At 46.7% G+C, this 15,038-nt stretch overlaps 1 protein-coding gene across 2 annotated transcripts in view; it reads left to right on the forward strand.

The window, feature by feature from the left end:
• ABITRAM (actin binding transcription modulator) overlaps positions 1–15,038 on the forward strand; it is an 86,193-nt gene that overhangs the window by 52,919 nt on the left and 18,236 nt on the right. For both annotated transcript variants that reach the window (XM_063922920.1, XM_063922922.1), the window contains 2 exons: positions 6,748–6,824; positions 13,626–13,695. In XM_063922920.1, the coding sequence (XP_063778990.1) occupies positions 6,748–6,824; positions 13,626–13,695 (147 nt within the window). The remainder of the gene's footprint in view (positions 1–6,747; positions 6,825–13,625; positions 13,696–15,038) is intronic.

A 15,038-nucleotide genomic window follows, 5' to 3' on the forward strand; every position in this document is an offset into this window, starting at 1 on the left:
AGTTATTATCACTTGTTAGAGTATAACAAAATGTGTAGTTTATTTTATTTAATTTTTTATAGTAATGCCTTTTACACCCATGAGTATACAGTAGGGTTATGTAATTTTTCTTCTCACTCTTAACTCCAAATGTAGTAATGCAATTTATCAGGCAAGTATTTGTTCTTTTTTTATTTGATTCATTAGCAATTATGTATTTTGTCAGGAACAATGTCACCATTCCATATGATGTATCCAGGACATAACTGAAAATGAGACATGACTCTAAATGTATTTCTTCCTTGTAAAATACTTTATAAATACACACATTTTGTAAGAAAAGTACACAAAAAATTACATATTCAGTAGGGTTGTTATCTTGGCTATATAACCTAACTTGCTGTGAGAGATTCTATTGTCCATGGCACTGTAGCTATTTTCCCTAGCTGTCTTAAGTTTTTTAAATTTCCTGTAACTCGTATAAAGTTTGAAAAAAATCCACTTTTCTCTGGCTGGGTCCACAGGTTATCCACAGGATAACATTGGGATATGCCGGAGCGACAGCGGAAATGGCACCAAACGGTCACAAGCTTTCTGGCCTCCCAGGATGCATCGGGGCTTCTCCATGTAATCCCGCCCACTGACTCAGTCAAATCAGTTTTTTGTTTGGTGCGGCAGGAGCTGGACCATGGTCACAGGGCTGCAGTTAATAGCAGCCTGATGCTTGAGTGGTTGATGCGCCGCCACTCTTAAGTGCAACAGCGCTATGCTTTAGGGATCATAGGCTCCAGGACTAGGTTGAGGCCGCGATCCTTAGAGTTTAAGTCAACGGGGGGAGTTAGACGCACTCCTGGTCGCCCCTCCCCCAAGTTCATGACCAGTTTCCGCGTGTCTCCCGTCCATGAACTAATGACCTCACTTCCATCTCAGACGCTACCACGAGGGTACTCGGTCGCAGCTTAGACGCTGCGGTTGTGTACACTAGAGTTGCCGCCTAGACCGAATCGCAGACCATAGCGTCTGCATACACTTATCATTCACTGAGCATCTGTGTCTCATCAGTTATCAGAGCGGCAGTGTACACTAGTAGCGTCTGAATCCACTCAGCGTCTTTCGAGCGTATTGAGCGATCATGGAAGTGTGGTGAGTCTCCCTGTATCCCACTCTACTGAGAAAGGGTTATACAGTACTAAAATTCTTTCTACTTGTTAGTATGAATTGTTAATTTTGGTACACATTGCATATGAGGCCTGCACAGTACTGTTGTTTTCTGCATAATGTCTGAAATACTTGTTATAAGAGACGTTATAAAAACACACATACAGTAATTGTACTCCTGCTTGTAATGTTTGATTGATTATATTCTCATATGGCAATGTCTAATATTTAACATGTGACTGGCTGCAAGTGTGATAGCTGACTTTTATGTCTGTCAGTATTGTTTCTGAACCTCAAATCAGGTACACGGATTGTGGTCAGATTGATATCACTTTTATATGATTTTCAGTCACAAGAGTGTAGTATTTGTAAATAATGGATTATTTACCTTGTCTGTGAGCGGCAAAAGTGACGAGGATACTTTTTTTTTATCAGGGCCCTACACCCTTAACATGCTTATCTGGTATAGTGATTTTGCATGGAATAGCCCAGTATCTTATGAAGGGCAATGCCCTGCAAGAGGGGTGTGATCGCACAGAACTTGTCTGCAATTACTGACAGATTAGCACCTGCAGTTCCACCCCCGGGAATAGGTTACACTATTAACCCATACATGCAGCTCCCTCCTTATGGTTTCAGCAGCTTTTACAAATAGCCAGGCTATTAAAACCTGGGTAGATACATCCATGTTAGACTACACAAGATGAATTCAAATACCCCATATGATGATCAGGTATAGCTGACCTTATTGATGCATGAAGGCTATTCTGTCTCTGGAAGAATCGGCAAAAGCAGTGTCAAAATCTAAGGCACCTGTATTTAAACAGTGCTCCAGTGATGCAATGGCAGTGCATGGTACTTATAAGACAGTATCTGTTGAGCAATGCTAAAGGTTGTGAGTTCAAGCCTGGCCTGGAGCAGCTTTGTTAACTGTTTTAGGGATTCTTACCATCCCTTTCCAGCTGTGAACTGTTCAAAAAGAAGTTCCTCCTAGAGTAGATGCACATGTTGTTCGACTGTGCGTAAATCTATTTTTACCATTGCCGTCGACTTCACTAAATGATGTCACAGATAGAAGAGTAGATAGTTTCTTAAAAAAAAAAAAAAATAATCATATATATACTTTCTCTCTCAGGGGCAGTGATTAGGCATGCTATGGCTTTAGCCTGGATGGCAAGGGCAATGGTAGAATCTGTGGAGGAACTAGAGAATGGCCTCTCCCCTCCTACCAGGGAGCAGGAGTCTTATCTAGGCCGTATAAGACAAGCTGCGCAATATTTGAAGAAGCAGCAATTGATATGGGTACGGATGCTCCTAAAGCATCAGCCTTGACAGTAGCCGCTCGAAGAGCAGTTTGGCTACGCACTTGGAAAGCGGATGCAGAATCCAAGAAAGCTTTGAAGCGTTGCCTTTCACTGGTGATATTTTGTTTGGAAAACAATTGACAGATATTCCAGAACCGGAAGCTGATTTAAAAAAAGTCAGATTTCCGACTAGTTATAACCCTAAGACTAGGGGCGCAAAATTTCGGCCATTTCGATGGCAAAGCGAAAGAGGAGTCTAAACAACCCCAGTTCAATAAATCAGCCAGGGGTAGGAAGCAATGGGCTAGTAGAAGGCCAGCTTCCAAGCCAGAACAGAAGCCATCAGTCTGAGGGTACGGGCCTCCGCCTGGAGGATTCCAGGGTTGGGGGCCGACTCCTTCAATTTGCACACATATGGCAGCAGTTGACGACAGATGCTTGGGTGCAGAAGGTGGTATCTCTCGGTTATGGTTTCCCCTTCAGGAGGCAGCCTCCTCAGAAGTTTTTTTGCACCAGCCCGTCTCGAATAGAATTGAAAGCCAGGGCCTTGCAAGAAGCAGATCAGAAATTGCTTCAGTCTGGTGTAATTGTCCCAGTACTCCCGACACAACAGGGACAGGGTTTTTACTCCAATCTTTTCTTGATTCAGAAACCAAATGGGTCGTTCCGACCAATCCTCAATCTCAGAATGTTAAACAAATACATTTGGGTTCCAGGGTTCCACATGGAGACGTTACGCTCCATAGTTTTGGCCATGGAACCGGGAGATTACATGGTATCTCTAAATATACAGGATGCTTACCTACATGTGCCCATAGCACGGTCGCATCAATGTTACCTCAGGTTTTCTATCTTCCAGCAACATTTTCAGTACCAAGCTTTGCCCTTCGGGCAAGCAACAGCACCCAGGGTGTTTACCAAAATTATGATAGTTATGGCAGCTTATCTCCGCAAGCAGGGGATAAGAATATTTCCATACCTCAACGACCTTTTAATCCTAGCACAATCGCAGGAATTACTTTTGAGCCATCTTCAACAGACAATAGTTTGTCTGCAAAGAACGGGTGTCTCATAAACTGGGAAAGGTCGTCTCTGAATCCGTCACAACGGATGGTTCATTTGGGGGCCATATTGGACTCAGGTCTACAGAGAATTTTCTTACCAGAGAAAAAGATATCCAAGGTGCAGGTAATGTCTCAGGAGTCGTTGCACAGTCAGACAATGTCAGTCCATGCAGCAGTGCGACTGTTGGGTCTGATGGTGTCAACCTTCGACATGGTGGAATATGCACAATTCCACTCCAGGCCTCCAATTCACCTTATTCTGACCAAATGGAACGGAAATGTATCAGACAATAATAATTAATAAATAAATGTAAAAAAAAAAACCCACAGATGATAAATTTTCCGGTAAACGTAAAAAGGTCTCTAGCTTGGTGACTACAGACAAGCCAGTTAAACAAGGAAGGGGGTGGGGGGGAGGAGGAGGAGACCCTTTTGGATAAAGAAATGGCAAGTCCTGACAACAGATGCCAGTAAAGGAAAGTCGCCTGCCAGTAAATCTGTTGGAAATAAGGGCCATATATATATATGACTCTAGTTCAGGCAGAGGACCGTTTGCAAGGAAGTTCAGTCCAAATCTGCTCAGACAATGCAACAGCAGTAGCGTACCTCAATCATCAGGGAGGAACTCACAGCAAAAGACTGGTAGAGGAAGTAACTCACTTACTAAGGTAGGCAGAGCTCCATCTTCCAGCATTGTCAGCAGTGTTTGTTCCAGGAGTACTGAACTGGGAACCAATTTTTCTCAGTCGACACATCATTCAGGAAACCGAATAGGCAGTACATCTAGAAATGTTTCAGACCATAGTAAACAGATGGGGTCTGCCAGAGAGAGATCTCATGGCATCTCGTCTGAACAAAAAAGTTCCATTATACAGATCAAGAACAAAGGATCAGTTAATTGGAAGTTTCATCTGGCATATCTGTTTCCTCCAATCTCCCTGTTACCCAGGGTAGTGAGAAAAATAAAGCAAAGGGATCCATAATTCTAATAGCTCCAGCTTGGCCCAGAAGGCATTGGTACACAGATCTACTAAGGATGTCTGTGGAAGCTCCAATACTGCTCCCTCAACGTCCAGATCTACTAATGCAGGGTCCTTGTTATCACAGCCATCTGGATCGTCTGTCTTTGACGGCGTGGCTATTGAGACCTCTATCCTAGAAGCTAGAGGATTTTCAAAACCAGTAATTCAAACTATGCTTAGAGCAAGAAAGCCTTCTACAGCTCGTATTTATCATCGAATATGGCAAGTCTATATTCGTTGGTGTAGTGAAAAAAGTTTGAATCCAAGATCTTTTAAAGTATCCAGGATTTTGGATTTCCTTCAAGCAGGAACGGATAAGGGGTTGAAAGTAGCTTCTTTGAGAGTTAAAGTATCTGCATTAACTGTATGGTTTCAGAGAAAAAGTGCTGACTTACAGGATGTGCGTACTTTCTTTCAGGGACTTTTACACATTCAACCTCCGTTTGTTCCTCCTGCAGCTCCCTGGTATTCGAATCTAGTTCTTAAAATCCTTCAGGGACCTCAGTTTGAACCACTTAAGAGCAGATCTTAAATGGTTGACGGCTAAAGTGCTCTTTCTACTGGCAATGGCGTCAGCTAGAAGAATGTAAGATTTAGGAGCACTGTCGTGTAAGTCTCTTTTTCTAATATTTTTTCCAGATAAGGCAGTTCTCAGAACTAGATCTGGTTATCTTCCGAAGGTGGTTTCAAAGTTTCACCTTAATGAGGAGATTGTAGTCCCAGCTTTTCAGGTATCTGGACTTTCTGCGGGAGAAGCGTCGCTGGACGTGGTCCGGGCGTTAAGAATCTACGTAGATCGTACTAGTGTCATCAGAAAAACAGATTCTCTCTTCATCCTCTACGGATTTCATAGAAGAGGATGGCCTGCTAGTAAACAGACGCTGGCAAGATGGCTTCGAATGGTAATTTCAGAAGCTTATTCTCGTGCTGATCTCCCTACTCTGGCTAATGTCTCTGCTCATTCTACACGTAAGGTAGGTCCTTCATGGGCAGCACAACATGGTGCTTCAGCAGAACAGATTTGTAAGGCAGCCACATGGTCTTCCATTAACACTTTCATTAGACATTATGCCATGGATACTTTTGCCTCTCATGACGCTGAATTCGGGCGAAAGGTTCTCCTGTCTAATCAGGAGCGTACCCACCACTAAAAATGGCTTTGGGAATCCCAATGTTATCCTGTGGATAACCTGTGGACCCAGCCAGAGAAATAGACGTTATGGTAAGAACTTACCATTGATAACGTGATTTCTCTTTATATCCACAGGGGTCCCACCCTGACGCACCTGATTTGAGGATCTTTACAATCACTAAACCTCTTCCCTCTTGCATGGAAGGGTGTGCATGTGTGTTCTTATCGCCTGAATAGGTTTCTACCTGATGCTCCTGCCTAAATTGCTGTGGAAATAACTGATTTGACAGTCAGTGGGCGGGATTATATGGAGAAACCCTGATGCATCCTGGGAGGCCTGAATGCTTGTGACTGTTTGGTGCCATTTCCACTGTCGCTCCGGCATATCCCAATGTTATCCTGTGGATACCTGTAGACATAAGAGAAATCACATTATCAACGGTAAGTTCTTACCATAACGTCTATATTTCTAATTTGTATGCTTGTATAAATGTATGGAATTTAGGTGAACATACAGATGTGTCCACTTACATCTAATCTCCCTGCACCTTAAACAGGCCTTCTAGCGACTTTGTTGCGCCAAGCGTTTTTTCATGCAAATTTTTCCATTAAAATGTGTCTTATTCATAAAACGATGCGAATTAGACGCACAAGCATCTTTTACTGATTACAATGATGCAGTATGTCTATATTCTGTGTGCGACTGTGGCTGTATCTGTATTTGCAATGCTATTCTACAGTGTTTCCTAAAAAACACTCTAACATAGCATTTCATATGCAGATACATTCGCGGTCACACACAGAATATAGACATGCCACATATTTTAATAAGCAGAGTTAGCTTGAGCATTTTATTCCCATAGCAATGTGAATAAGACGCATTTTCTGCAATAAGACGCCCAACCCTAATGGATTTGCACAGGTCTTGTCAGCTCACTCATGCCAGGCATCTCCCGCTGCATGGCGTATTGAGGCAAGATGTATGAGGACACATCTGTACGTAGCTACAGATTTATGGACTTAAAAAGTTATGGTTTTATCAAATTGTTTCTTACTGCCTATTTTCTTTTATATTCTTTTTAATTCAGGGAGCTCAGTTCTTAACAGAGTTGTCGCCTTTATGTAGAATAATTTGCTGTGACGGTGAGGAGTATACAATTTACAGGTAATCTTTTTTTTTTTTTTTTTTTTTTTTTAACCATACAGCATAAATTATAAATCGTTTTTCTTAATCCATGCGTGTATATTAAGATAAATAAACACAGATTTAAGAAAAGCCCCACAAAATGTATAAGGAAACTAAGATTTAGGGGTATATTCAATTAAAGTCGGATCCATTCCGACATGTATTTGTCGGGATGGATCCGACCACCCCTTTTCAATCCCATCTTAATTCGACTTTTTCAAGTCGAATTTAGATGGGACGCAGAGGAGGAGGGGGGCGAGCCGTGGGGGGACAGCCGACGGGCATACAGGGAGATCAGCACTACGGAGTAGCGCTGCAGCAGGATGTCACTCAGCCGCCTGACCTCATGGCAGCTTCCACCCGGCTCCAGCAGCGTGCTGGAGCCGGGTGGAAGCTGCCGTGAGATCGGGCGGCTGGGTGACATCCAGCTGCAGCGCTACTGTAGCGCTGATCTCCCTGTATGCCCGCTGGCTGCTCCCCCCCTCGCCTCCTCTGGTTCCGCATCTCAGTCCGACATCATTTTGATATTGGACTGAGATGGTCGAAAAGGGGGCCAAAACCTGTCGGTTTTGGCCCTGTTTTCGACATCAACACGTGGATCGGCAGCTATTCCGCCGATCCGTGCTTTTCGACAAGTCAAATTTAGCGACTTGTCGAAAAATTTAGCTAAATATTGAATAGGTCGAATCGGGGTTCGATCTTAAAAAGTCGAAAACTGCCGTCTTTTCGACAGACTGCAGTTTTCGACTTCAATTGAATATACCCCATAACATCTTCATATATTATAAATTCCCCAAAATTAGCAGGCTTTTAAAAAAAAAACAACACATTTTTCTCTGACGTCCTAAGTGGATGCTGGGGACTCCGTCAGGACCATGGGGATTAGCGGCTCCGCAGGAGACAGGGCACAAAAGTAAAAGCTTTAGGACTAGGTGGTATGCACTGGCTCCTCCCCCTATGACCCTCCTCCAAGCCTCAGTTAGGTTTTTGTGCCCGGCCGAGAAGGGTGCAATCTAGGTAGCTCTCCTGAGCTGCTTAGAATAAAAGTATAGACTTAGGTTTTTTTATTTTCAGTGAGTCCTGCTGGCAACAGGCTCACTGCATCGAGGGACTAAGGGGAGAAGAAGCGAACTCACCTGCGTGCAGAGTGGATTGGGCTTCTTGGCTACTGGACATTAGCTCCAGAGGGACGATCACAGGCCCAGCCATGGATGGGTCCCGGAGCCGCGCCGCCGGCCCCCTTACAGAGCCAGAAGAGTGAAGAGGTCCAGAAATCGGCGGCAGAAGGCATCTTGTCTTCAAGAAAGGTAGCGCACAGCACTGCAGCTGTGCGCCATTGCTCTCAGCACACTTCACACTCTGGTCACTGAGGGTGCAGGGCGCTGGGGGGGGCGCCCTGAGACGCAATGAAAACACTATTTATGGTAAAAAATACATCACATATAGCTCCTGGGCTATATGGATGTATTTAACCCCTGCCATTTTACCTCATAAAAAGCGGGAGAAAGGCCGCCGTGAAGGGGACGGAGCCTATCTCCTCAGCACACAAGCGCCATTTTCCCTCACAGCTCCGCTGGAAGGACGTCTCCCTGACTCTCCCCTGCAGTCCTGCACTACAGAAACAGGGTAAAAAAGAGAGGGGGGGGCACTAATTTGGCATATAAAAAATATAGCAGCTATAAGGGAGAAACACTTATTTATAAGGTTGTCCCTATACATATATAGCGCTCTGGTGTGTGCTGGCAAACTCTCCCTCTGTCTCCCCAAAGGGCTAGTGGGGTCCTGTCCTCTATCAGAGCATTCCCTGTGTGTGTGCTGTGTGTCGGTACGCGTGTGTCGACATGTATGAGGAGGAAAATGGTGTGGAGGCGGAGCAATTGCCTGTATTAGTGATGTCGCCCCCTAGGGAGTCGACACCTGACTGGATGGTCTTATTTAAGGAATAACGTGATAGTGTCAGCACTTTACAAAAAACTGTTGACGACATGAGACAGCCGGCAAGTCAGTTAGTGCCTGTCCAGGCGTCTCAAACACACCGTCAGGGGCTCTAAAGCGCCCATTACCTCAGTCGGTCGACACAGACACGAACACTGACTCCAGTGTCAACGGTGAAGAAACAAACGTATTTTCCAGTAGGGCCACACGTTACATGATCACGGCAATGAAGGAGGCTTTGCATATTTCTGATACTACAAGTACCACAAAAAAGGGTATTATGTGGGGTGTGAAAAAACTACCCGTAGTTTTTCCTGAATCAGAAGAATTAAATGAAGTGTGTGATGATGCGTGGGTCTCCCCCGATAAAAAATTGCTGATATCTAAGAAATTATTGGCATTATACCCTTTCCCGCCAGAAGTTAGGGCGCGTTGGGAAACACCCCCTAGGGTGGATAAGGCACTCACACGCTTATCAAAACAAGTGGCGTTACCGTCTCCTGATACGGCCGCCCTCAAGGAGCCAGTTGATAGGAAGCTGGAAAATGTCCTAAAAAGTATATACACACATACTGGTGTTATACTGCGACCAGCGATTGCCTCAGCCTGGATGTGCAGCGCTGGGGTGGCGTGGTCGGAGTTCCTGACTGAAAATATTGATACCCTGGACAGGGACAGTATTTTATTGACTATAGAGCGTTTAAAAGATGCGTTTCTATATATGCGTGATGCACAGAGGGATATTTGCACCCTGGCATCAAGAGTAAGTGCGATGTCCATTTCTGCCAGAAGATGTTTATGGACACGACAGTGGTCAGGTGATGCGGATTCCAAACGGCATATGGAAGTATTGCCGTATAAAGGGGAGGAGTTATTTGGGGTCGGTCTTTCGGACCTGGTGGCCACGGCAACAGCTGGAAAATCCACCTTTTTACCCCAACTCACCTCTCAGCAGAAAAAGACACCGTCTTTCCAGCCTCAGTCCTTTCGTCCCCATAAGGGCAAGCGGGCAAAAGGCCAGTCATATCTGCCCCGGGGTAGAGGAAAGGGAAAAAGACTGCAGCAGACAGCCTCTTCCCAGGAACAGAAGCCCTCCACCGCTTCTGCCAAGTCCTCAGCATGACGCTGGGGCCTTACAAGCGGACTCAGGTGCGGTGGGGGGTCGTCTCAAGAGTTTCAGCGCGCAGTGGGCTCACTCGCAAGTGGACCCCTGGATCCTACAGGTAGTATCCCAGGGGTACAGATTGGAATTCGAGACGTCTCCCCCTCGCAGGTTCCTGAAGTCTGCTTTACCAACGTCTCCCTCCGACAGGGAGGCAGTATTGGAAGCAATTCACAAGCTGTATTCCCAGCAGGTGATAATCAAAGTACCCCTCCTACAACAGGGAAAGGGGTATTATTCCACACTATTTGTGGTACCGAAGCCAGACGGCTCGGTGAGACCTATTCTAAATCTGAAATCTTTGAACACTTACATACAAAGGTTCAAATTCAAGATGGAGTCACTCAGAGCAGTGATAGCGAACCTGGAAGAAGGGGACTATATGGTGTCCCTGGACATCAAGGATGCTTACCTTCATGTCCCAATTTGCCCTTCTCACCAAGGGTACCTCAGGTTCGTAGTACAGAACTGTCATTATCAGTTTCAGACGCTGCCGTTTGGATTGTCCGCGGCACCCCGGGTCTTTACCAAGGTAATGGCCGAAATGATGATTCTTCTTCGAAGAAAAGGCGTCTTAATTATCCCTTACTTGGACGATCTCCTGATAAGGGCAAAGTCCAGGGAACAGTTGGAGGTCGGAGTAGCACTATCTCGGGTACTGCTACAACAGCACGGGTGGATTCTAAATATTCCAAAATCGCAGCTGATCCCGACGACACGTCTGCTGTTCCTAGGGATGATTCTGGACACAGTCCAGAAAAAGGTGTTTCTCCCGGAGGAGAAAGCCAGGGAGTTATCCGAGCTAGTCAGGAACCTCCTAAAACCAGGAAAAGTGTCAGTGCATCATTGCACAAGGGTCCTGGGAAAAATGGTGGCTTCTTACGAAGCGATTCCATTCGGCAGATTTCACGCAAGAACTTTTCAGTGGGATCTGCTGGACAAATGGTCCGGATCGCATCTTCAGATGCATCAGCGGATAACCCTGTCTCCGGGGACAAGGGTGTCTCTTCTGTGGTGGCTGCAGAGTGCTCATCTACTAGAGCAGGCCTGGCCAACCTGTGGCTCTCCAGCTGTTGTGAAACTACAAGTCCCAGCATGCTTTGCCACAGTCTTTGCTATTAGGGAATGCTAAAACAGTGGCAAGGCATGCTGGGATGTGTAGTTTCACAACAGCTGGAGAGCCACAGGTTGGCCAGGCCTGTACTAGAGGGCCGCAGATTCGGCATTCAGGATTGGATCCTGGTGACCACGGATGCCAGCCTGAGAGGCTGGGGAGCAGTCACACAGGGAAGAAATTTCCAGGGAACGTGGTCAAGTCTAGAGACTTCTCTCCACATAAATATACTGGAGCTAAGGGCAATTTACAATGCTCTATGCCTAGCAAGACCTCTGCTTCAAGGTCAGCCGGTGCTGATCCAGTCGGACAACATCACGGCAGTCGCCCACGTAAACAGACAGGGCGGCACAAGAAGCAGGAGGGCAATGGCAGAAGCTGCAAGGATTCTTCGCTGGGCGGAAAATCATGTGATAGCACTGTCAGCAGTGTTCATTCCGGGAGTGGACAACTGGGAAGCAGACTTCCTCAGCAGGCACGACCTCCACCCGGGAGAGTGGGGACTTCACACGGAAGTCTTCCACATGATTGTGAACCGTTGGGAAAAACCAAAGGTGGACATGATGGCGTCCCGCCTCAACAAAAAACTGGACAGGTATTGCGCCAGGTCAAGGGACCCTCAGGCAATAGCTGTGGACGCTCTGGTAACACCGTGGGTGTACCAGTCAGTGTATGTGTTCCCTCCTCTTCCTCTCATACCCAAGGTACTGAGAATTATAAGACGGAGAGGAGTAAGAACTATACTCGTGGCTCCGGATTGGCCAAGGAGGACTTGGTACCCGGAACTTCAAGAGATGCTCACAGAGGAACCATGGCCTCTGCCGTTAAGAAGGGACTTGCTTCAGCAAGGACCCTGTCTGTTCCAAGACTTACCGCGGCTGCGTTTGACGGCATGGCGGTTGAACGCCGGATCCTAAGGGAAAAAGGCATTCCGGAAGAGGTCATACCTACCCTGGTCAAAGCCAGGAAGGAGGTGACCGCACAACATTATCACCGCATTTGGCGAAAATATGTTGCATGGTGTGAGGCCAGGAAGGCCCCCACGGAGGAATTTCAACTCGGTCGATTCCTGCATTTCCTGCAAACAGGAGTGTCTATGGGCCTCAAATTGGGGTCCATTAAGGTTCAAATTTCGGCCCTGTCGATTTTCTTCCAGAAAGAATTGGCTTCAGTTCCTGAAGTCCAGACATTCGTCAAGGGAGTACTGCATATACAACCCCCTTTTGTGCCTCCAGTGGCACCGTGGGATCTCAACGTAGTTCTGGGATTCCTCAAATCACATTGGTTTGAACCGCTCAAATCTGTGGATTTGAAATATCTCACATGGAAAGTGACCATGCTGTTGGCCCTGGCCTCGGCCAGGCGAGTGTCAGAATTGGCGGCTTTGTCTCACAAAAGCCCATATCTGATTTTCCATTCGGATAGGGCAGAACTGCGGACTCGTCCCCAGTTTCTCCCTAAGGTGGTGTCAGCGTTTCACCTGAACCAACCTATTGTGGTGCCTGCGGCTACTAGGGACTTGGAGGACTCCAAGTTGCTAGACGTTGTCAGGGCCCTGAAAATATATATTTCCAGGACGGCTGGAGTCAGGAAAGCTGACTCGCTGTTTATCCTGTATGCACCCAACAAGCTGGGTGCTCCTGCTTCTAAGCAGACGATTGCTCGTTGGATTTGTAGTACAATTCAGCTTGCACATTCTGTGGCAGGCCTGCCACAGCCAAAATCTGTAAATGCCCATTCCACAAGGAAGGTGGGCTCATCTTGGGCGGCTGCCCGAGGGGTCTCGGCTTTACAACTTTGCCGAGCTGCTACTTGGTCAGGGGCAAACACGTTTGCTAAATTCTACAAATTTGATACCCTGGCTGAGGAGGACCTGGAGTTCTCTCATTCGGTGCTGCAGAGTCATCCGCACTCTCCCGCCCGTTTGGGAGCTTTGGTATAATCCCCATGGTCCTGACGGAGTCCCCAGCATCCACTTAGGACGTCAGAGAAAATAAGAATTTACTTAACGATAATTCTATTTCTCGTAGTCCGTAGTGGATGCTGGGCGCCCATCCCAAGTGCGGATTGTCTGCAATACTTGTACATAGTTATTGTTACAAAAATCGGGTTATTATTGTTGTGAGCCATCTTTTCAGAGGCTCCTTCTGTTATCATGCTGTTAACTGGGTTCAGATCACAAGTTGTACGGTGTGATTGGTGTGGCTGGTATGAGTCTTACCCGGGATTCAAAATCTTTCCTTATTGTGTACGCTCGTCCGGGCACAGTATCCTAACTGAGGCTTGGAGGAGGGTCATAGGGGGAGGAGCCAGTGCACACCACCTAGTCCTAAAGCTTTTACTTTTGTGCCCTGTCTCCTGCGGAGCCGCTAATCCCCATGGTCCTGACGGAGTCCCCAGCATCCACTACGGACTACGAGAAATAGAATTATCGGTAAGTAAATTCTTATTTTTTATTGTGCTGGTCGAATAAGTCTTTTGGTTTTTTTTTCTCCTGACATTTATTAGCAGTCGGCTCGTCTTTGTATTTATGTATGTGTACTTTGTTTTGTGCCCCCCTCATCTTTAGTTGTATCAGGGGTCGGCTACTAGAAGTAAATGAAAATATTCTTCAAAATCCTCAACTTTTGAAAGACAAGGTAATTATCACACCGTTAATTGCTGTTATTAATTGCTACATTCTTCCTTTCTTATCAACTCTATAATAGGCTGTAGTGCTTGCTGTGTTTCTGCATCACCGCTCAGACCATGCGGCTCTATAATAGGCTGTAGTGCTTGCTGTGTTTCTGCATCACTGCTCTGACCATGCGGCACTATAATAGGCTGTAGTGCTTGCTGTGTTTCTGCATCACTGCTCTGACCATGCGGCACTATAATAAGCTGTAGTAAATAAACTCACTTTGGGCCGATTCAGAGTAAACTTAGAAGAGGATTCGGCTGTCTCTGTGAATTTATACAAATGGCGTTAGAGTTCATCCCAGGTGTATATCCATGCATGCAATGAAGACTGAGATGCCCACTTTCAGTGCCCATACACGCTGTAAGACCATCAGCATCTAGTCGCACCATTTAAATTAGCGCCATCCCTATGGCAGATGCAGTTTCTCCTGAGTGTGGCGTCCTATGTGAGCTGTTGAGCATCTCTGTATGTAACCACTCTTATCAATAGACTCACAACACTCCCATAAGAAGCCCAGGAGATAGACTATCTCTGCATGTGCACCTCCCTGGCACTGCCCAGGAATGCCCAAGACTTTTTCAATGCAGTGTGTCTCCCGTGCGCTTCAATCACAACTCTGCCTGTGTGCGTGTGCTATTTCTGCTGCGGGGTACACTGGGCTCCACAAGGATAGACATTGGGGTGTAGAGTATGATCTTGATCCGAGGCACCAACAGGCTCAAAAGCTTTGACTGTTCCCAAGATGCATAGCGCCGCCTCCTCTATAACCCCGCCTCCCTGCACAGGTGCTCAGTTTTGTAGTTGGTGCTGCAGATAGCAGGCACATAACAGAGGGGCTGCTCCGGGCAGCCTTAAGAAGAGCTTTTTTATGAAGAAAAGTGAAGACTTCAAGGGCTGCAGCAGTGTGTAGATGTCAGGAGACATTCACTGCTGCAGCTCCATCTCTCCCCAGCGGTGCTGTACACTCCCGCGCCCTGGTTGCCGGGTAACTACAGCGGGAGGCTCCGGTTTTCTTCTGGTCAGGCACACACGACTGGGGCTCTCCGGGATCGCGTGACCGCGCTTCGGGAGGTGGTGAGTGGGTCCCGCTCGCGGGTCCCGTGCTGTATCGCGATCCGGCGCGGCCGGTGGGAGGCGGACCGCGCGCGCTGGCGGTGGACACTGTGGCAGTACAGGCGATCCCACTAAATCACCAGGGCATGGGTGCAGGTCATGTTTTCTCTTTAAACCTTTTTATTTGTAGCCCGCAGTACCAGGTGGTTTTGCCAGCAGAGGGGATAAGGCTTAGACCTGGAGGCCCTC

This window comes from Pseudophryne corroboree, chromosome 5 (genome assembly GCF_028390025.1).
Source record: "Pseudophryne corroboree isolate aPseCor3 chromosome 5, aPseCor3.hap2, whole genome shotgun sequence".
NCBI classification, from domain to species: Eukaryota; Metazoa; Chordata; class Amphibia; order Anura; family Myobatrachidae; genus Pseudophryne; species Pseudophryne corroboree.